At 42.3% G+C, this 23,835-nt stretch overlaps 1 protein-coding gene across 1 annotated transcript; it reads right to left on the bottom strand.

The window, feature by feature from the left end:
• Positions 1-327: 327 nt before the first annotated feature.
• Positions 328-23,835, bottom strand: PROC (protein C, inactivator of coagulation factors Va and VIIIa). Its single transcript, XM_060241937.1, has 9 exons — positions 23,768-23,835; positions 22,983-23,068; positions 20,164-20,324; positions 19,243-19,267; positions 18,664-18,774; positions 7,499-7,639; positions 5,119-5,225; positions 3,351-3,468; positions 328-987 (listed from the first exon to the last, which is right to left on the bottom strand). The coding sequence occupies exons 2-9, from the start codon at positions 23,050-23,052 to the stop codon at positions 425-427; spliced, it is 1,296 nt and encodes a 431-aa protein (XP_060097920.1). The 5' UTR covers positions 23,053-23,068; positions 23,768-23,835; the 3' UTR covers positions 328-424.

A 23,835-nucleotide genomic window follows, 5' to 3' on the forward strand; every position in this document is an offset into this window, starting at 1 on the left:
CTGTCCCCCTCTATCATTGTCTTCTGCCAGCAGGTGAAGTCTCCCTCACTGGCCTTCCTTCTTGTATAAATGTTTTAACTTTGTTTGTGGTCTGCTTCGGTGTTGTTTTTAATTGTGTTTATACTAGGTATTTTGCTGCTTGTTTAAATGTTTTGGACTTTGGGGGATCCTAAATAGGATGGAAAGTTGGTACAGAAATGTTTTAAATAAATACATCTCTTAAAGGATAATTAATCTATGCTGAGTCCACCTACATATGCATACTTTAAAGGCTTAAGAAGTGATTTGCTGTATCAGTCTAGCAGTCTAATTAAAGAATGAAGCACATTTTCATGTGATATACTCTGTATTTGTTAGTAGAAGACACTGGGCATATGATTGCTGGGCACATTACCAAAGTGATAATTACTTTCCTTTTTCAGACTTAAGGTTTTTGTGGTGTTTTTATTTGCTGATCAATCCATTCGAGGTAAGGGCTGACTTTTGTGTAGATTCCAAAGTTATCAAGTTTCCCACAGCCCTCTCCCCAGCTCACCAGTCCAACTAGGAACCAGGTATTCTTGAACTGAGTGACCATAGGACCACCACTGTCCCCATGACAGGAATCTCTCTTATCTCCTAAGATCCCTCCACATAGCATATTTTCTGAGACTGGATTCCGCATAGTATGGACACATGCATTCCGAGGTGCCACCGGGATTTCAATATAATTGAGGACAGAGCTGTAGTTAGTTGCAGAGTTCCCACTCTGGGTGCCCCAGCCAGTCACCACAGTTTGTGTCCCTTCTTTCATCAGCTCCTGCTCTGCCAGGTTCTTGACAGGTAGGCATATGGGCAGCACATACTTGTTGAAGAAAACTGGATGGGCCAGATGTAACAGTGCAATGTCATTATCAGAGCTACTCTTGTTGTAGTTTTCATGAGGTACAAGCTTGTCAGTGAAGATAGCTTGCTCACCATCATCTATTCGCCAGCGATGATATTTGCCTGTAAGGACAACAATAAAACAGAGAGAGGGTACTGTTCTCAGGAATCCAAACCTACTCCATACCTCTCAAAACAATTAAGAAGGACTTTTAAAAGTGATGCGTGTGTGTGTGAGGGGTGCGCTTTTGGCTGCTTTAAATTTTTAAAGCTGAATATAGATCAGAGAATCTGACTGGCTACTGGAATAACTAATCCTGAATAAAGCCAATTTTGGGCAGTGGGGTGGATATATTTGGCTGTACAGAACAGCTGGTGGTTGAGAGGTTTAAAAGGCTACAAAGTTAACTTTCAGTTCTCTACTCTAGGGCTCTTTCCTGCCTTTTGCTCTGGTTTCCAGGGCAACAGGAGGGAGAAGAAAGAGGCAGCTCTGCAGCCCAATGGCAAAAGCACCTTAGGGAGAGCTGTAGTGTCTTAGAGCCAATCATGCCAATGATGTTGCAAATGGCATTGCATTGCAGGTTTGCAACTTGCAAGGTTGTTGGCTTCAAATGTAAAGTCCAACTAAGTTACTACCTTTCTTTCCCTACCCATTTCCCAGAAACAGGAGGAAGGGGGAAAGTAGCTGTGGCAATCTGGCAAATAGGATTTCAGGTTATGAGAATACTGCTCTTTAGCCAATCACAGAAGTTGGTTCTTTTAAAAAATTATTCTGAGCATGGACAAAGAGCATAAAAGCAAGCGTTTGGCTGAGCTAGACTCCATTGCTGAGAGACGTTTGGAGAGTGGGTGCTGACTTTGGCTTCAGTTGCTGCTCTGAGTTTGACTCCTGCCTGAGAAACTCTGCTCTGGACTTTGGATCAAATACTGTCTGCCTGGAGAAGAGTGACGACAGCAACTGGTTTGACTGAACATTTAAGTTTGCTTATTTTACTGTTAGTTGTTTTTTGGGCCTGGTTGTTGTATGTGTGGGAGGGGTGTGTGTGTGAAACCAAAGGACTCAAATCTACCCTAGAATAGATTTGCCATTGATTTAAATGGTCCCTATAGTATAGGGTATAATGGATCCCCCCCCAAACTGGGATTCCTGAATATTACCAATTCTGAATACCATATCAATATTGGGATTCAGGAATATTGGGAAATTCCAATATTTTTCGGCTCCAATATACCCAACATTTTAAAAGGTTTTTTTTTCTTGAACACTCCTAATGTGTGTGTGTGTATGTATAAATATATATATATTTTTGCAGAGTAAAGTCAAAGGGCTAGTTTATATATCCAACAGAATCTTGCACTGTATTGAACTTGAGGTGGTGAAGATTGACCACAAAATCACATAACCTGAAGGGGTGGGGAGAGAGAGAGAGGGTGCTTGCATTCAGATAGGACAGCCAAGCAGAGAAGAGCCTGGTTGGGTAAGTATGAAAGCAGCAAGTAGGAGGAAAGGTTGTGTACATCAGAATTTACCAGCCAAAATGTTGCTCATGGGCCTTCATTCAAGTGTAAAAAAGACTTCACTTACTCTCTTTTTCAGACTTCAGTTTTAATGGTTGATTTGATTTGATTGCATCCTAAACTGTGTATAGAAAATCAGCAAGCTTGGAAGAACGGGTTAGCCAGGCTTTTTCTCTGGTTCACTATTTTTCTGTTTGTAGGGATTTTTTCAATCTCTCTCCAGCGTACTCACTTATTCTTTCTCATATACATCTGCATTCTAAATCCTAGTCCAGGAAAGGTTTTCTACTTAATTCAGCTAATTGTATAAACTGAGTTTTAAAAATCTGATATATTGGGACATGGCTACAGAACCTTCAAGATTAGCACAGGTTAAATGTTGCAAGCAACAATAAAGCAAGCTTGGATTTTATCACCTTTATATTAGTTCCAAGAAGTGAGGATAAATCATATACCATTTCACAAAGAGACTGTTCATTTTTGGCTCTCTTATAATTGAATTAATACCTGTCACCCTGGCTAGTTTATCTCTTTTTAGTTTTTTCACTTCAGTCTTGAATCCTGATGAGACTCCAGGGGTAGATGGGAGGAAAAATTACCCTGGAAAAGGGCCCTACCCCTACAGGTTCCTCCAGAGGAGGAGGCAAAGGGAAGAAGAACAAACTCAGCTCACGGCAGCAGCTTGCATCTGCCTCATGTATTGCTGGGGCTAAGGGCTCCCACCAACCCCTACAGGGCTGACTTCTGTGAGGATAGTCTTGCCTCAGTTGGGGCCAGAGTAGTCCCAGCAAAGGGGAGGGCCCGAGTGCATTGGCTCAGTGGAACTTTTCCTGGTGGTCTTAATGGCCTGTCTACCCTTCTGTGTCTCTATGGCCTGCCCGTTATCTTATTTTACTGGAAAGGCAAAGTCCTGATATATTGATTGAAGTGTCCCATATTACAAAGAAAGGCAGTTCTTTTTTCCATACCAAATTTCAATTTGAGTATTTCTTCTCCCTCCAAACAATGAGCAGCTGTCAGCACCCAGGCAGGGTGTATGAGAACACCCCCACACTTAAATTTCCCTACTCCATTGAAAAGCATAACCTGAAATGGAAAAGAAGAGGTACAGGGCCATTTATTCTTTTTCACATATTATTTACTTCACAGCACATGTTCAACATTGCTCTGTTGGAGGTCCCAGCATTTAATATTTTGCTTTCTGGGTCCTGTGATAAAAGCACCAATACCTTTCCGGTCAAGATATTTTTAAATGGCTTGGAATAAATTACACAGAATGTTCTCACTTTTTACGAAGTGGTGTTCCTTTGGGGGTGTGGTGTAGAAATTCGTATGGGAGGTTAAATCCACACATCAATTGGATATTGTGCTATTAAAACAATCGTTTGAAACCAAATTTTCCTGTATGGACAAACTATGAATGACTTGAACAACAGCACAATGCCTAGTAATGTATGGAAGTAGCTTTCGCTTAGGCCTGGGATAAAATCATCCTGCTGCTGGGTGACCTTCAGCCAGTCATGTGCTCTTCATTTAACCTACCACTCAGGATAAAACAGAAATGTGGAGAACCATGCCCTGAACTCCTTGGAAAAAGGACACAACAAAAATTATGTAGGTGGGTATCTGGGCATACAGACTGACATGGCAGAGCAAGTTTGCTGAACAGAAGCAAAAACTGCCTTGTTTTATTTGTGTTAAATGAAACAGAAGATAATTACCCCCAAATTTGCCATTTACCAAATATTACATGATGGTGACTCTATTGTAATTCTTATTTCCAATAAGACAAATTTCTCCAATCAGGAGTCCATCTATAAGTTCAGTAAATGTCATATCTCCTGTGTATAAACAGCCATTATGCTGTGCATAATTGTGGAATATCAGGGTGATTCCATGTGGAGTTTTAAACTTTGACAGTTCAGCTTTTTTTTTTTATAACTTGCTCCACACAGTCCACAACAGTGTATCTGAACTCTCTGAGCTGGTGATGCAGCTGAGGATCAGGATAGCAGACAGACACTATCTTTGAAGTAATTCTGTTCCCTCCCTTCACAGAAGTCAGGACCAGAGCTTAGGCACAAGCTAAGTAAGCTGTTTAGTCTATGACCAGCTTTTACTGTAGTCTGCATCACAATAGTTAGCTTAGGCTAGCTTGATTTCATTAGATCTTGGTTGGCCCTGGTTAGTGCTTGGATGGGAGACCACCAAGAAGTGCAGGGTTGCTATGCAGAGGCAGGCAATGGCAAACCACCTATGAACATTTCTTGCCTTGAAAACCCTATGGGGTCACCATAAGTCAGCTGTGACTTGATGACAAGCAAGTTTTTTTGGGGGGGACATGATGCTACTGGGGAGTGGGATAAAGGTGAAAAAAATTCTGGCCAGCTGGGTTGCTCTGGAAGTTGATGAAAGTGCCACTGGAGCACCGTACCTATTTTGCTCAAATGCCTTGCTCTTTGGAATCAGGTGGGGGGGAGGAACTAAACAGGCTGTGAGCAAGAGCAAAGTGAATCTTTGTCTAGATTCTGCATGGTGGCTCTCAACTGGACTGTCAAGTAAGATGGTTAAACAAGAAAAAAAAATTCTTTTAGCAAACAGTGGCAAGTTACATATATGGGAGGAGAGTGCCTTGAAATGCCTGAATCGGAAGTTTTGTGCCAGTTCTTACAAAAAGGGAAATCCTCCCAAAGAAGCAGATGTAGGTAGTTGAAAGTATTCCTTGAAACTCCTTACTTGCCAGGGGCTGTGTCCTTTTTTCCCAGCTTTTCCTGAAATGAGTTTAATGTTCAGCCCACTGATTGAAGTCAGGGGATCCACAATTCTCCCACAGGGGAACTCCACTGTAAAATGGTAATTGAAGCATTGTATAGAAAGATTAAAAGTTCTTTACAGTTGTCCCTATGAGTTAATATTTATGAAGATATACACTTTACTTTTCAATCAAAATGTTCAAAACCATTTTATGCTTCCCTTATTTCTGGGAATTGTGTTAATCCAATGAATAATTTATTTCTCAGATTCTCATTGGATCAATCTGAAGTCTTTTTAGCAATCATAATGACTTTTAGCAAAATATTTTGCACAGGCATTACTATTTTGTTCATTTCCTGTGCCTGTAAGATATTTCACAGTTTTGTAGTTTAATTTCCAAGGCTCAGATTCTCTATTTCTCTGTGATAAAGATGGCAATTTTATATTTCAAAGATACTGTTTTATTAATGAATCAGCATTGGTGACATATACATCTAGAGACGCAGTCTATACAATGTTAGACACAGCTAAGAGCCATTCTATATAGCTCATTTAAGCAGGAGGCTGGCAAGGCAAAATAATAGGGAGTCATGGTCCTGGATATCTCCTGGAATTACAACCGCAGGCTAAAGAGATCAGTTCTCCTGAAGGAAATGGCTGCTTTGGAGGATGGACACTATGCTGAAGTCCCTCCCCTCCCCAACGCCCCATCCCCAGGCTCCACCCCCAATATCTCCAAGAATTTCTTAGTCTGGAGTTGGCAACCCTATCTATGCAACTCTACACATCCCCAGTATGTTATTTAAACTTGAATCATTCTTGTGCAAATAGGTGACAAGTGCAAATTAGTAAAGATTCATAGCCAGGGTGGCATCCTAACGCAACATATGCAACTGTTTTGCATGGGTGACAGCCCAGTTTAAACAAGCCACTGGGCACATGTGAAGTACCCGTAAGTTCTTTCTGACAGCATCCTATTTAAATCATGTCTTCTGAATTGTACCACTATTCAAGTTGCAGGCAGAGTTTAATGTACTTGAACTTCACTCATTTAAACATTTGCATGCAGTAGACCATACATAATGAGATTTTTTTTAACATATAAAACTTTTGATGTGCTTATTTAGTATATTCAAGGACATTTTGTTTTTACAAGGAATAGATGTAAGATAAAATTATAACTCCTCTATCAGCTACAGTTGATACTGAAGTGGAAAAGCCCTAACTCATTCTACCACCTCTTTCTGAACAATGTACAGAATGCCTCTCCCATTCAGACCAGTAGGACTTATTTCTATGTATGGCTGCTTAACTCATATATTTGGGAAGCAGTACCAGTTGGATCCAGCTAGCTTTCATTTAGCCTTGCTCCATTACCTTCATTACTACAACATTTGTTCCACATTGTTTTTGTCCATGCAGTTCCCATGATCAAAAGTTTAATCTATTTGGTGGTCACTTTCCATTTTCACCTGTAGAAAAGCTGGTTGGATCTAACCCATTATGGAGCTTACCACTTTTCTCTGATTTATACCCAGTCCTGCATGCAGCAACACAACAATTCATGCCCGCTGGGTTTTATGAATCATGGCAATAATTTTAATCACTTAAAAAAAAACCCAAAACAAAATCTCTTTCCTTTGTTACTCTCCATAGTAATTATCAATATTTTCTTGTCAAGGCAACTGATGAAGCATTATAGGGAAGAATCATACTAATCATCTATTTTACGCAGAGCTTTGGATTGAGTCATTATGCAAATAATACAACTTCATATCATCTTTCCAGGGAAGCAGTGCATATGTTCAGCCAGTATCTTGTGGTAGCAAGGAATTAACTGAGGATAAGCAAACCAAAATGTAATCCAAAGTGGAAGAGCTGTGGCTTGACAGTAAAATTGATCTGGAATAAGTGTTTCAAATGCTTTTAATTTTTATTATTGCAATTATGGAGAGAGATTACTGCGTTGAGCTACCTTCAGGGGTTTCTTTAAAATGTAAAGGTGGTCTATAAATAGATAAATATGAGGAACCAATGAAAAGGGACAAAGAAAAGGTGTTTTTAAATTATGTTAAAAGGTATCTTTTAAAAAAAATCTATAAAGGGTTCTCAATGTTGGGATGGAAAATCTCTGGGGGTGGGATAGAGAACAGTGGGGTTTAGGGATAGGAGGGACCTCAGCATAGAGCCCACTCTCAAAGGTGACCATTTTCTCCAGGAGAACTGATCTCTTGTCATCCGGAGATCACTTGTAATTCCAGATCTCCAGGCAGATTTACAAGCCTTCTTCCGTAATCAGAATGCATGTTATTGGAAATGCCCTGGATTGAAACCAAGCTTGCTTGTGTGCATCCTTCCTTACCAACAGGTTGACATGAAGTATGATCATTCTTCAGCTGATACCCTGAAGCACAATTGCAGTAACGTTCGCCCTTCTCCTGATCTTCATGACAGAAATGGTCACAGCCACCATAGTCAATGGAGCAGTTGGTGTAGTTGTTCGCTGGGCAGCAAAAGCATTAAAAGATGCAATGAAAAAAGTGTTATCTGTCACAAAAAGCGTCACTTGGGTCACTTTAATGTCTGCTTTAAAGGTGTACAGAAATAAAACTATTTGAGGGCCAATTCAAATTATCTCAATCTGCTCTATCTGCAGGGTAAGGTCATCAAGAATATTGGTTGGATCCATATTAATGTTTCTGCCCACTGAATGCAGTTTTTCCCACCTCTTCCCCACCTCCTGCAGAAGCGTGAAATGCCTCCAAAATCTTTTACCCAAGGGAGAAGGGACTCCTAGGAATAGGAACAGGGGTAGGGGTGTGTGGATTTGGGGCTGCTGAAAGAGAAGAGAAAAAATTGAACTCAGTGGACAGAAGTTCTTGGATCCAAGCCCCTAATGAGGCTGCCTCAGACTGTCTTGAGTCCATCCTACCAGTTCAGTATTGTCTACCAGCTGTAGCTCTTCAGGATATAATGCAGAGGAACAGGGCTGGTTTCAGGTTTGGGAGCGTGAGGCAGGGCCCCCTTCCCACCTTCTGCCCACAACCTGGCACTGATAATGGGGATGCTATCCTTAAAGCTGATCTCCAAGCTTCAGAGATCAGTTCCCTTGGAGAAAAGGTAAGTGGAGGGTGGAATTTATGGCCTCATAACCAACTGATGAAGGGTTGCCAACCTTCTGGGGGTGGCTGGAGATCTCCCACTATTACAACTGATCTCCAGGAGTTGGAGATCAGTTCACCTGGAGAAAATGGCTGCTTTGGAAGGTGGACTCAATGGAATTATACCTCATTTAAGTCCTTCCCCTCTCCAAACTCCACCCTCCTCAGACTCCATCCCCAAATCTCCAGGTGTTTTCCAACCCAGAGCTGGCAACCCTGTACTAAGGTTTCTGTCCTCCCCAGGTTTCACCTCCAAATCTCCAGGAATTTCCCAACCCGGATCTGGCAACTTTAACCCCCCCCCCATCCCCTGCTGGTGGCCAGAGCTGAAAAACAACAAAAAGGTACATGGAAATGGCAAATGAAATAACAATAAGAGACCATGAACAAAATACTAACACAGAAAATTATATCAAAATTGTAATCATTCTTTAAAGTTCATAGAAGTTCAAATCCAATGGAAATTCAAAGTGGAATTCTTTGCTCTATGCAGTGTAATACAATACCATAAAGTGCTTGTGCAACGATCGCAGTAAAGTCCAATGAACTGATATAGTGCCAACATGGAATCAATCAAAGGATATATCTGAACCACTTGAATGGAGCTGGCTAGCTTACTGGCCCATTTCAAGAGATCTTCTTTGCAGAGGGGTTAAATATCATCCACAATATCTCATGTTCCAAGCCACTTATAAATAGGGTGGATTTAAATCACTAGTCAGTCTTGATTTAAATAATAGTTTTTTACATAAACCTTAATATTCATAATTAGATGATTTCATTTTTAGGATAACAACTGTTCATATTAGCTTTACAGTTATATAAAAATATTGATTTTTAATCCTATTAGAAACATATTATAGATAGGTAATTATGAAATTTTTGTGTGGTGAATTATCTCCAGTTTAATAATCATTCATATTTGGACAGATTTTCTGCTGTACTTTATTGGAAGGAGAAAAATAATCATTACCTTAATAATAATAATTTAAATTGTTTTATTCAACTAAATCAGTAACATTATAGCATATGTTTGCTTAAACATCCATGTTTGTTAACTGATGTGGTTAAACAAAATGTATATATTTTAAAGAACTTAAACTCTTAGCCCAGCCTACACATGAAAAACTTAAATACTGTTCTCTTTAGCTCACTCATCATCTTCATCTTCTTTTTTGTTCATAATCTGGAAAAGAAAAACAAGCTTTCCTGCTTTGTTGGGTCCCAAACGATTTCTTATTTTAGAATGAATGAGTCCAAAGGAAGAGAATATTCTTTCTATGCCTGCAGAAGAAGCTACTGCTGTTAAAAGTGAAATCATTATTTGATCTAAATCCAAGTGCTTAAGTGACTTCCACCAGTTTACTGGTGTGACTTTCTTTAAAACATCTTCAGCAAACATATATTTCTTGAATGGCTCCCCGTTAGCTCCGAAGTTTATTAAAGTTGGCATTACAGATGGATGATTGCTGGATACCCATGTCATACCTAACTCTTCCTCAGCACTTAAGTTTTGACCCTGGTACCGGATATTGACAATATTTGACTGAAAATGAGCTGGAGACAGTGCTTGTCCCATTTGGTTTTTTAATGCTTTAAATTTAATTCTGTCAATGTGTAGTTCTGTTTTTAAGTATTCACTCAGTTCCTTCCAAATTTCAACAACATCAGCAATAAAACGGCTATTTTTCTGTATTTTGTTTAAAGCTTCAGAAATGGGTTTCAGGATGCTCAGCATATGTTCAACATTTCTCTTAAGCCCAATGTTGAGGATTTTGGCCATGACAATGCCATCTATTTTATCTCTGTTTTGTTCACAAATTGTCATCAGAATAGGCCAGTTCTTGATATACTGCTCAAAACAGTCCACCACAGAGTTCCATCTAACATCTTGTGGGAGCGTTAGCTTGGTTCCACCCATTCTTTTCAGAGCTGCTGCAGCAAAATGATTGTTACGCAAGTTGTCATGACCCAGATGGGGTTGCCACCTGATGCTGCCACCACTCTGGATTTATGGTCCCCTGGGAAGGCCCAGAGTACCCTCCCAAGCCAAACCAAAAATGCCCCTTTTAGCCCAGAAACACAGGCGTGATGATCAGGCAAAGATAAAGGTTTATTAATACAGGGATGGGTATTTAAACAAGGCAAGATGCTTAATAGATATAACTGAGGATAAAGGAAAATGAAAATAAACCCTAACGCGGCTACCTGTACTCCCCCTAGCCTGTTCGTCGTCAGGGTCCACAGCCCTTTCCCCCAGGCCGACTGCCTGTGACTCACTCCACCTGCTGAGTGAGGGATCCTTCTCTCAGTCACAGACCATCCTCTCAGCCTGACTCTGTGAGAGAAAAGAACATAGTTCCACAGCCCACAAAGTTTATGTATCAATCCTCTCACACGAACCCTGGACACCGATTGGTTATAGCAGGCACCAGGCATTGTGGGGATTGTAGGCTGCATCTGCTTCCTACTCCCACACTGGTCTCCTGCACAGATCATGACACCCAGACCAAATCATGGGGTCCAGCCATCAGGAACCCCATTGATGACGGCTGCATACCAGTGATCTGTGCGGTTCTGCCATTTACAAATATTCAAACTATATACAACAGCAAAACAATATTCTGATTAACATTAAAGAGAATACAGCATCAGGTTATTTTCTTTTGCATGTCCTCAGGGACACGGCATCAGCAACCTTGTTCTTGGATCCTGCAATGTGCTCCATCCTAAAGTCAAAGTCTTGCGGTTTCTTTTCTTTCCCATTAAGTAAGTAACAGGTTTCCCAGAACCTTCTCTAGGAATTGCTTGCATGAGTCCCACCACCCATCAATCCACCTTATGTGGTTGAGCTGCCAATGCAGCATTTCGTCCTCCTGGCAAGAATAAGTCACAAAACCAAAGCCACGAGAACATTTTGTCTGTGGATCTCTCACCACAACAAAGTCAGTGAGTGTGCCCCAGGGTTCAAAATGAACCCTCAAACTGTCATAGGTAGTCTTAAAACTAGGGTTGCCAATCCCCAGGTGGGGGCAGGGGATCCCCTGGTTTGGAGGCCCTCCCCCCGCTTCAAGGTCGTCAGAAAGCAGGGGGAGGAGAGGAAAATGTCTGCTGGGAACTCTATTATTCCCTATGGAGATTTATTCCCATAGAAAATCATGGAAAATTGATCCGTGGGTATCTGGGGCTCTGGGGGGAGCTGTTTTTTGGGGTAGAGGCACCAAATTTTCAGTATAGCATCTAGTGCCTCTCCTCAAAATACCCCCCAAGTTTCAAAAAGATTGGACCAGGGGGTCCAATTCTATGAGCCTCAAAAGAAGGTGCCCCTATCCTTCCTTATTTCCTATGGAAGGAAGGAATTGAAAAGGTGTGCCGTCCCTTTAAATGTGATGGCCAGAACTCCCTTTGGAGTTCAATTATGCTTGTCACAGCCTTGATCTTGGCTCCACCTCTAATGTCTCCTGGCTCCACCCCCAAAGTCCCCAGATATTTCTTGAATTGGACTTGGCAACCCTACTTAAAACTCAGGTCACCAACAAACTGTTTCCTCAACTGCTTTGGTTCCTTAGAATGGTGTCCCTGTGAAAATCTTCTGTCCTTCCTCTGGATTGGCCTCATTTTCTGACACTGAAGCACAAATTTAGCCAAATCTTCCCCTATAAACATAGCTACAGGGGTGTGGTCATACATGGCAACCTTCCACAGTCCACTCCAGCCTTCAAAGCTGATTGGTAGCTGGGCCACAGGGAGCATTATCCCTTCTGCTTCATGCAGACGCTTCACCTGCCTCTCTTCTCCTGGGAAGAGGTACTTTGGATCAACTAGACAGCGATGCACAGTGATCAGGCACAAACCAGTATCCCGCCAGGCAGCGACTTCATGGCCATCCACCATGGCCTTCTTCCGGTGGCACTGGGGAATATATTCCGGATCAAATTCAGGAGCAGCAGCTTGGTTGGTTTCCGGCATCATGTGGTACATGCTGGTCCCATCCTTAGGACACTGCTTCCAGGTATGACCCAGCTGGTTGCAGGCAAAGCACCATGGTACTTTCTTCTCTGCTTTGGGTGACTTCACATCAGCATTTGGGGAAACAGATTGCTGTTGTTGGGGCGACTCCCCTTTTTCATCAGGCTGCTACCTGGGCCAGGGAGGGGACTTAAGAGACTCCCTCTTAGGCCAGTTCCAATGGGAGTCATACCTCTTCCTTCCATAGGCTTCAGCCAGTCGTTCGGCCCACTGTCCTGCTTCCTGGAGAGTGGAAGGGCTCTTATCCACCAGGGGGTGCCTAATATGCTCTGGAAGAAGTGTCAAGAATCTGTCGATGCACATCAGGGCCTTGATTTCATCCATTGTCTTGGCCTCGGCAGCCTCTACCCATAAGTCATAGGCTCTTCCCAGTCTATACATCAGCTATGGGAAGGGCTCTTTAATATCCAGCCTGATCTCTCTGAAGCACTTCTGGGCCCCTTCTTTGGTGAACCCCACTCTCTCATGCACTTTGTTTGAAGAATTTATAATTGGCCCTCTCTTCACCTACCACCTGGCCAGTCACGGAAGCCAGGACTCCGCATAGCTGTGGTCTCAGCTTCTCCATGTACTGTTCTTCAAGAACCTTGCAGTCTATGCAGACCTGTTCAAAGTTCTGCAGGAAGGCTTCGATATCATCCCCTTCCTTGTAGAGAAGATATTTTCTTCTATCCCCTTGGATAGCAGCATCTGGAGGAAGTGAAGGTGGTTCTTTTCCCAACTTGGCCATTTCAAGCTTGTGCGCCATCCTCATTCTCTCCAGCTCTCTCTGGCCTGCCTTGTCTCCCTATTTCTCTTCTGCTTTAATTTTAGCCATCTGTAGTTGGTGTTCTCTCTCCGCCTGTCTCTCTTCCTTCTCAAATTCCATCTGCTTAATTTGCAACTGGAGACGCAAGACATCTTCACTTGGGGTTGCCATTCCTCCATCTGATGCCTTCCTCTCAGACATCTGACCAGCAACTCCTGCTTGGCTCTTGCTTCTAAGCACAGGTGTCTGTCTCCCAGAACGGAGGCACATGCACTGCTTAACTCTAGCCTCTCTGTCCAGTTGACCCGATAGCTAGAAATAAATAAAACCCCTTTACCACACTGTTAATAGACCTTTTTCTTGGTCTTACTAGCACCTTAAAAAAAATGTGGCTTCCTTAAGCCAGACAAAGGGGAGAGAAAAAAAATTTCAGAAAAACAGACCAATTATGCTATGTCTCTCCAGGTCAAATCTGGCACGTCCCACCACTAAAAGCCACCATGTCATGACCCAGATGGGGTTGCCACCTGACGCTGCCACCACTCTGGATTTATGCTCCCTTGGGAAGGCCCAGAGTACCCTCCCAAGCCCAACCAAAAATCCCCCTTTTAGCCGAGAAACACAGGTGTGATGACCAGGCAGAGAACATTAAAAAGATAAAGGTTTATTAATACAGGGATGGGTATTTAAACAAGGCAAGGTGCTTAATAGATATAACAGTGGATAAAGGAAAATGAAAAAAAAAAAACCCCTAACGCGGCTACCTGTACTCCCCCTAGCCTGTTCGTCGTCAGGGCCCACAGCCCTTTCCCCCAGGCCGACTGCCTGTGACTCACTCTACTTGCTGAGTGAGGGATCCTTCTCTCAGTCACAGACCGTCCTCTCAGCCTGACTCTGTGAGAGAAAAGAACATAGTTCCACAGCCCACAAAGTTTATGTATCAATCCCCTCACACGATCCTTGGACAATGATTGGTTATAGCAGGCACCAGGCATTGTGGGGATTGTAGGCTGTGTCTGCTTCCTACTCCCACACTGGTCTCCATGCCTAGGCCTCCCAAGGTCTTGTCTCCCAGTCCTGCACAGATCATGACAGAAGTATTTAGCAATATCAACATTAGTCTTTATTTCTGGAACACTGAAATCTTTGCTAGGAGGTGCAGAAAATGAACACTGCAATCATATATTAGCTTTGTATTCCCTTCCTGCTCTTCTAAATTTCTTCTCATCTTGGATACATTTGCAGCATTGTCTGTGACCAAACTGCGTACTAGACGTTTGAATTTTTGTTCACATATTATAGTTTTTCCTGCCACTTCTTGTAAGTATTCTGCTGCGTTTGCGTTTCCTGACGTATCAATTGTTTGTGCAAGGAAGACTTTCCCTTCTTCTGTTGTTATACAAGCACATACAACTGGATCATTGTGGACATTACTCCACCCATCAAGACTTAGGTTAACAATTTTACCCTCCAGAGCTGTTGCACATTGCTCCATTTCTCAATCATACACTTTATCCAGCAGTTTCCCTGCAACATCTGCTCTGCTGGGTGGACTATATCCTGGTCTCAGTGATTGAACCATATTAATGAAGTGTGGGTTCTCAGTCAGATGGAAATAAGAGTTTGTTGCATAAACAAACTGGACATTTTTTTTGTCAATTAACTCTTTTTCTAATCTGCTGATTTTTATCAAAAACTTATCTATGGTGGGGTTTTTTTCCTTTAGGTGATATACTGTGGGTGTCTGATGATGATGTATATAGTGCAACTGAAACACTATCCTGGATAGAAAACTCTGAAACTGTAGAACAGGAGGATGGTGATCTTGAAGGTGGATAATTTCCATAATCCTTAGTGTTGATGATGAATTCCCCTAAACAAAAAAAAAAATCAATGCTGTTATTTTATTATTTATAGAATTTCTGCTTATTGTATTCATTGCCATGCAGCACTGCCCAAAAAGGAATATTTGCTTTTCTTCATAACTGTATCAAAATGACAGTAACGTGCAATAATAATAAAAAATATAATTTTGCTCAAACATGACAATTCAAGGCACTCTTTAAGAATATGATTAAATAAAAATGTTTACCAACCTGAAGATCCTGCCTGTTCAAACATGTTCTATGGTTAAAACAATTTTATTTGGTAACATATGGTAACAAATTATATTTCTTGCATCATTATAACTTCTTTTATCTATTCCATATATTACTTTCTACCCATACCTCCCTCTGTTACTTGACCCCCGCCGGTGTTATTTACTTAAAATACTAATATTTAAAGGTACACTTAAGTAATAAAAACAAAAATTAATATTCTTCTTTTTTCTAAAACTTAATCATTATTAAAAATTGTCCAATGTCCTTTTATTTTCCACTCTTTTTCTACATATCTTCTGAACTTTTTCCACTCCATCTTAAAAACTTCTAAATCATAGTATCTTAAAATTCTTGTTAATTTGTCCATTTCACTCCATGTCATAACTTTTACAATCCAATCCCATTTCTCTGGTATTTTTTTTGCTTCCACAACTGTGCATATAATGTCCTAGCAGCTGAAAGCAAGTACCCTGTTCAAACATGTTTCTGTTGTCATAGCCCTTCTCATGATGTTGCCTCATTTGGGCCACCAGGCCTTGCATTTCTTTGTTGCAGACTCTTTGCATTTTGCACACATGCCTGCCTTACCAATAGTAGAGGAACTTCATTAAAATATTCCCAAACTGGGTCTCTTTTATGGTCTGCTGCCATTATAGGTTTTCTCCTCCAGGGAAAGAATAATGTGATAAACCTCATGTTATACACACAAAAGATCAAAAGTCTTATGGAGTATTCTGCTCAAAAAGTTTCACTTTCATTTTTACTGCTTACCCCTCCCTCCTCACACTTAAGTTTCTTCTTGTGCAGATCTATTTCACTCCAAGCAATCTTTTTCTATTCATTGAACTTTTTGAAACTTAGCACTTAAGGGGTTGATTTCGTGTACATATGTTTGTAGAACAATGAGATTAAGGTCTTTTTCTCAACTCTGTTCATTTTATAACATTTTTGCTGTGAAGAAGAGGCATGTGATCTCTCCAGACACAAATTACAATTTTGAGAACTGCAAAACCAAGCATCTGTGTTCTGTGATAATATCTTGTAGACAGAGAAACTGCCCAGTAATCTTACAGAAACCTCTGGAAGAGCATGACATTGTGAATGGATTAATAGAATTTATTACCACAAAATTTAAACATTGCATGAATGTACAGCCTTATGCTTCAGAATTAAAAACTAATCCTTATTTCATGATGGAATAACCTTTGGATGATAATATATTTTCCTCAAAAACATTTTATTTAAAAAATCCATTTATTTATTTTTTAAATCATTGATTTTTATCCACCCTGCTTATAAAACAGTCAACGAACATCACAAGTACAGGTTTCTTTGAAGAACCCCTCCATGAAGAAAGTCTCTTGAAATGGGCCAGTAAGCTAGCCAGCTCCATTGAGGTGGTTCAGAGATGCCCTTTGATTGATTCCATGTTGGTACTATATCAGTTTATTGGACTTTATTGATATCCTTGCACAAACACTTTATGGTATTGTATTATATTGCATTGAGCAAAGAATTCCACTTCAAATTTTATTAGTCATGCTAGAGACTTGCTGTTTGCACTGAGGTTGGTTGCCTTATTCTTTTCACCTTTCCCCAGTGGGACCAGGCAGATCTTGCATAAGGGAGAATGGATGGTGGCGTGCTAGCAAATAAGTGGGCACGGGTCTGGCCAGGACCGTCCCTCCCGCTAGGCAAACTAGACGGTTGCCTAGAGCGCCGGGAGGGTGGGGGTAGCAAATTGGGCTCCCCCACCCCTCCTCTCAATGCCCCAGGCAAGCACCTAGTTTGCCTGCCTTTCCCGCCGCTACCACCTCTCGCCCCTCCCTCCCCTTCTTCTCCCCTCCCCCCCCCCGCGGCTCCGCGCTCCCCCCTCCCTGCCGCGGCTCTGCGCCCCCCCCCCGCGCCTCCTCCCCTCCCAGCCGCGGCTCCTCCTCCCTCCCTTCGGAGTTCGGACCCTTCCCCTCCCCCGTGTCATTTTCAACGCCGGAACTGGCTCCAGCACCACATCCCGGCTCTTTTAAGCGCCCCTTCCCCGGCCGAACACTCGAAACGCGGCTAAAACCGCACCGTGGGGGCGGGGCGTGCTCACCGGCTCTGCGGAAGACCCCCGCTGCTAGTGACTCCTCTCTCCCATCCAGGAAGTGGGGAGGGGAGGAATCAGTAGCAGCGGGGGTCGCCCTTTCAGGACGCTCTTCCGGAGAGCCAGTGAGCGTGCCCCGCCCCCGCAGCACGGTTTTAGCCACCTTTTGAGTGTTCGGCCGGGGTGGGGGGGCTTTAAAGAGCTAGAACGCGGCGCTAGAGCCCGTTCCGGCATTGGAAATGACACGGGGAGGGGGGTCCCAAGGGAGAGATGAGGAGGTGCGGCGGGGTTAGGGGGCGTGGCGGAGGGGCACTTGGAGGGCGCCAGGCAGCGAGTCTGCCTAGGGTGCCATGGGGTGTCAGGCCGCCCCTGAGTTTGGCAGTGGGCCCTGCTAGAAATCTTGGGTCCCCACAGCTGTCTCACTTCCCTGCAGAAGGGGCCCCCCGCAGCTGTCTCACCTCTCTGGAGAGGTCGCTAGTTCTCAATATCTGCCAAGAGATCTTTCTAGAGTGTTTTACACTATAATTTGTTGCAGTGGGTACATAATCTCATACAGCACATTTTGTCTAACATGAATGAGTCCTGAGGCAACTTCTATGGAAGACAGATTTAGGAATAATGTGGCTGAGTTTCAGGAAATGCTGGGAAATGGCAGTTTTGCCTCCAGCTACAGTAAGATATGCCCACTTTGAACACAAAAGAGTGTTAAACTACCATTTGTCAGCCTCTTCCAACAGCAGATGAGGGAAAACTTTCCAGCAGGGTTATTCCTTCACTGCTAAGTAGCAAAAAGTTTGGTTTTGCTTAGTAGAACTCTCCTGGTTGTACAGCCTGTAGCAAAGACATCTGGAAAGACCTTTGGGTCAGCATGTATTTTCTGCAATGGTTTGATTACTAGGGTTACCATATTTTGAAAAACATAAAAGAGGACATATTTCCCAACTTACTACTTCAAACAAGTGAAAGGAAAGGAAAGGTCCCCTGTGCAAGCACCAGTCATTTCCAACTCTGGGGTGACGTTGCTTTCACAACATTTTCATGGCAGACTTTTTACGGGGTGGTTTGCCATTGCCTTCCCCAATCATCTACACTTTCCCCCCAGCAAGCTGGGTACTCATTTTACTGACCTCATTTTAAATACCCTACTATTCAAACTGTGATAATTGCTACTATCTAGAATATTCCTAACCTTCCAATCCAAAAAGGGGACATTTCCATCAGTTTTTTTTAAAAAGAGCCCAAAAGAGGACAGACACCAAAAAAGAGGACATATGGTAACCTTATTAATTACTCATCTGAACCCTATTAATTACTCATCTGAACTTTAAACAGTACCCAGCACCCACTACACAGCAATAATGTTTGTGTTATCTAGAACAAGGGAGGACTAAGACATGAAATTACCATATTGACATAGGTGTCCCTCCCAACCTGCATTACAAATGCAGTAAAATCGCTCAAAGCTGTCCACACAGGTTCCATTGAAACATGTGACATTTTCACATTGATCTCCATCTGAAAACACATTTGCAGAAAAACTTAGTCCATGTGCCATTTATTTCCCCTGCAAGTTAAAGGCCAAATAACATCTCCCATAGGTTTTCCCAACCAACAAAGGAAGCTTATTTCCTTTGTTGTATTTCATCTCCCTTATGAGTATGGGATGCCCAAAGGTACAATCAGTCCCAAAAGCAGTAAGTTTGTGGGAAACAATGGAGAACTTAGGAATGCAGCCCTGGTTCAAAATTATTGAATCACTAGATGCACAGAAAGTCCATTGTTACAGCTGAGTCATGGAACATTTGTAGCTTATGTAGTAAAGACCATAGAAGTACCCACTTAATTCAATTTTTAACTCAAACCAGAGCAAGTAGGAATAGCTAACAATGCATCTTAGTGACAACAGTCGTAAAAAAATGAGTGATTAGGGAGGAAATAAAAGTACCCTCTATAAATATAAAAAGTTAACACTTCTTTACTTACCAAAATACTTTGTCCAAAAACTCAGCTGCAAAGACACAAAATCTAGGTTAAAAGGGGAAATAGGCTATTTTTCCACAAATGAACCCATATGGTATCACATCTTGTCTGGGTCATCCTCGATGGAGTCAGTATGAGAATTAACTAGTTCTGGGTGACCTGCCCAAACGTACACCACAGGAATTTGTACTCAGGATTCTTGCATACAAGAAGCACAAAGTTTTGTCAGGTTGGACACAGAAGAAGCATCCTTTTCCACATTGACTTGCATCCCAGTGCACATATTGCAATACTGGAACTAGCTAATTAATAACATCCTCAGGGTAATTCTTCTGGAAACTAGAGGCTGCAACTCTAGGTGGCATCAATCATCATAGTTCCACTGAGACAATGGACCACAGTCCAACCCAGCATCAACTAGTATATGTTGACTTCAGTGACATTCTATATATTTATCCCATCTGAAATTGGCCTGACAATTCAGTACAGTTTACACAGCCAAATCAGATGTGTCAAAAAATGGAGTTGAATAGATCAGTCATTTTCTTGCTTTACCACATGCTCATCTTATGACTAAAAAAGTATATGCAAAGACCTGAGAGCAGGTTGGGAATGAAACAGTTGGTAAATGGGATCATACAGCCACTGCACCACATAGGCAATTCTATCAGCAACTACACAGCCCCATAGATGCCCAACAGAAAAAGCAATCCAAGAGACTGCCTGGAATGACAATGCTTTTCAAGATGCCAATGAAGCAGCATCCAGTCCATGAGCATTTCCAAAATCACCTGCAACACCATAGACGGTGCTGGAATGACTAGCTACTTGGGACAACAGAATGATTTGGGTTGGCCTCACTCAAAGCATAGTACACATCAATATGGCAATGTCATTGATCCTCACCATTGTATAACAACTTACAGTTGCTTCCTTGGTTTTAAATATCTCACTGGCTTCCTCAAAGTCACATCGTTCCTCAAAACATTCTCGTTCCACTGAGCCTCCTTTGATCTCCTCCAAGAAAGTATTTGCTCTCTTCTGTATTTTCAGCACTTGATTTGCTTCCCTGCTACTATAAAACACTTTGGACAAAAATTGAAAAACCATACAAGCCACTAAGACCATTTTGCTAAGCATTAAGCTGGATGTGTTGTCTAATTTACTGTAATTGATGCAGAGAAAAGTATTTTCAAGGGTTCTGAATAGAAATCAATTAATGCTTTGGAGTGACTAAATGCTGAGCTTGGCAAAGATAAAAGGTGCAATCCTAAAGCCAGTACATACTTAGTACTTAGAACAGCAAGTAGTCGCCACACTGGAGTAACTTGGAAATATGTAACTGTATTGGAAATATGCTGGCATAGTCCCTGCTGATACACTCAAGTGTTACTGTGATGATAATACAGCCATATTGATGTAGAGTCCTGAAATGGATAGTGCAATCATACACGCCTTCTAAACTCTATATAAATTCCAGCTGAGATACACAGAGCTCAGGTGATGGCATGGGGTTCCATTTCTCTACTTTCATGTAGTGTGCACTTCAAAAGCATGTACACGGGCGGGGGGGGGGGGGGGTTTGGTTATGGGAATTCTAGAGAAATGGCAATTTGTACCAAAAATGAGCACTATACACAGTCAAGGCATAGAACAGACATTGTTATAGCATAATATTGCTAAAACTGGTACATTAAGCCTTGGAGATGCAGTTATTGGTGCACCCAGGCACATTGCATTCCTCTCTGATGGAGCTGGATGGGAACCTGCAGTCCTGCTGAGGAGAACATAAGAGAAGCCATGTTGGATCAGGCCAACGGCCCATCAAGTCCAACACTCTGTGTCACACAGTGGCAAAAAATTTTATATACACACATCCACTGTGGCTAATAGCCACTGATGGACCTGTGCTCCATATTTTTATCTAAACCCTTCTTGAAGGTGGCTATACTTGTGGCCGCCACCACCTCCTGTGGCAGTGAATTCCACATGTTAATCACCCTTTGGGTGAAGAAGTACTTCCTTTTATCCGTTTTAACCTGTCTGCTCAGCAATTTCATCGAATGCCCACGAGTTCTTGTATTGTGAGAAAGGGAGAAAAGTACTTCTTTCTCTACTTTCTCCATCCCATGCATTATCTTGTAAACCTCTATCATGTCACCCCACAGTCGACGTTTCTCCAAGCTAAAGAGTCCCAAGCGTTTCAACCTTTTTTCATAGGGAAAGTGCTCCAGCTTTCTTCATGAGAAGAGCCAATTTGGTGTAGTGGTTAAGTGTGCGGACTCTTATCTGGGAGAACCGGGTTTGATTCCCCACTCCTCCACTTGCACCTGCTGGAATGGCCTTGGGTCAGCCATAGCTCTGACAGAGGTTGTCCTTGAAAGGGCAGCTGCTGTGAGAGCCCTCTCAGCCCCACCTACCTCACAGGGTGTCTGTTGTGGGGGGAGAAGATAAAGGAGATTGTAAGGTGCTCTGAGACTCGGGGTGGAGGGCAGAATATAAATCCAATATCTTCTTCTTCATTAAGGCATAATTGCTGTGGCCCAGGTTTTTTAGCACTGCAGATTCCTCTGCCCAGTGAGTCAGGGAGATACCTGAGTAATATGGTTGAGCTGTCCATTCCTCCTTCCTGTGGGTAGGCTTGTGAAAAGATAGTTTGCAGGTACTCACAGGAAGGTGGCCGTTATAGTGCTCCTATTAGGTATGCCACAGCAGAGGGTGCTGTGCTGTCTTGCTTCCTTCCCTTGTTGTGGGCTGTGGTTGTAGGCAGGGTGACATCAAAAAGGCATGGTGGCATGACTTCCAGGTAGGCTGACCTGGCTTTAAGGTAGGCATAGCTGTTTTCCGGCCAATAGACCTGTGCTTCAGGGGGAACTGCCTCAACACAGATAAAAGTTGTTCTGACTAGCCATGCCAGAGCAATGCTGGTGATGCATCAGCACCCCAAACTAGGCTGGTGTTTCCCACTACAGAGTTTTAAGACTTTACAAATCCATGTTTAGTGGCTGAAGAATATCAGAACAACCAGAGCTATGAAAACCACCAGGCCCTGCTCACACTTTCATTCCCTCCCATCCATTTTCATGTTTCCCCACCTGTCTGTCATATTTCCTTCCCCTGCCTGCTTGTGAGACCTCCCACCTCCGATGCTCACAGCTACTGGCACAAGCTGTAATCCTTTTCCTGGTGGTACCAGAAACTATGTGCAGCGGGATCATAGGTGGTAGCAAGTGAGCCAGAGAGGAGGTTGGCAGCACTGAGCCCTCCTAGATGCCTTGGACCCTAGCAACAGCCCTGCCTGAGGGTATACTGATGCCCTGCCCTGCGTACAATTGTTTTCCATAAGTAAGTGGCATCACATTATATTTGGAATAGGCCAGTTAAATTTCCTTAAAGTTCAAGGAGCAGGAACATCTATGCTTGGCAGCATAGTGTGGGCTCCCTCCAATGTCAGGGAAGCTTTGAAACTAGCTGAAAACTTTTAAAAGTTGGTTGTATTTATCCTTGTAAGATTTAACTTAGATAGGAATTATTACGTTATATTTATATGTCCATTTTCCTCACTGAGACACAGTCAGTCTTCAAGAACCTATGAGGAAGTTGGAATGCCAACTCCTAGGTCTTCTGTTTATTTTGACGATGATTCTGTATGTGGCATGATTCTGGGTTCTTCAATGCAATGGGGATAGAATGCAGGATACAGAATTCCTCTGACAAGACCAATGCAAGAAAGAAAGATGTACCTGAGGCTTCATGTCCACTATGCAATACAAAAGTAGCTGAAAACACCCAAAGGGTAACAAGTTTCCACATCGTACCCACTTAAGACCTAAGAGATAACCACAAAAGTAGACAACAGGTTTTAAGGAAACATGCTCCTTTATCTTTTTAAATATTTATATTTTCATTCCATTATGTGTGAGCCGGCATACAAAATATGGCTTGTAGTTCAGTAGTTAGTTGTGGTTTTATATATAGCCAGGGCTTTTTTTGTAGAAAAAGCCCAGCAGGAACTTGCATATTAGGCCACACCCCCTGACATCACCATTGTTTCACACAGGGCTTTTTTTGCAGAAAAAGCCCAGCAGGAACTCATTTGCGTATTTGGCAACACCCCTGACACCAAGCCAGCCGGAACTGCGTTCCTGGGCATTCCTGCTCAAAAAAAGCCCTGTATATAGCATTGCACCACCTTACAGAAACTGGCAGTACTTTTATCCTGCTGTGGCTCCTTATAACTAATTAATTGGCATGGTTGTGTCTGTTCATGACAATAGAGTACTCTCCTTGTTCTATGGACTGTTATGTTCCTATCTGAAAAATACTCAACTGATTTTCAAGAGGGTTTGTGCTTCCAAGCCAGAGGGATATCAAAAAACCAAACATTATGCTAAACGTATCTGGTTTCCCTTTTTGCCTTTCCAGCTTCCCACAGTTATTTCCCACACACAGAACCTTTAATATATTTTAGTTAGTTTTAAAAATTAATAAGGAAAATCAGAGGCAGAAAAACTTTCAAAAGACTTACTGATTTCACCAGCTGAATCACTGTTGCCTACAGTTCTGCCATTAGATCCAGAGGACACTAGTTAATAC

This window comes from Heteronotia binoei, chromosome 6, assembly GCF_032191835.1.
Source record: "Heteronotia binoei isolate CCM8104 ecotype False Entrance Well chromosome 6, APGP_CSIRO_Hbin_v1, whole genome shotgun sequence".
In the NCBI taxonomy this organism is placed as follows: domain Eukaryota; kingdom Metazoa; phylum Chordata; class Lepidosauria; order Squamata; family Gekkonidae; genus Heteronotia; species Heteronotia binoei.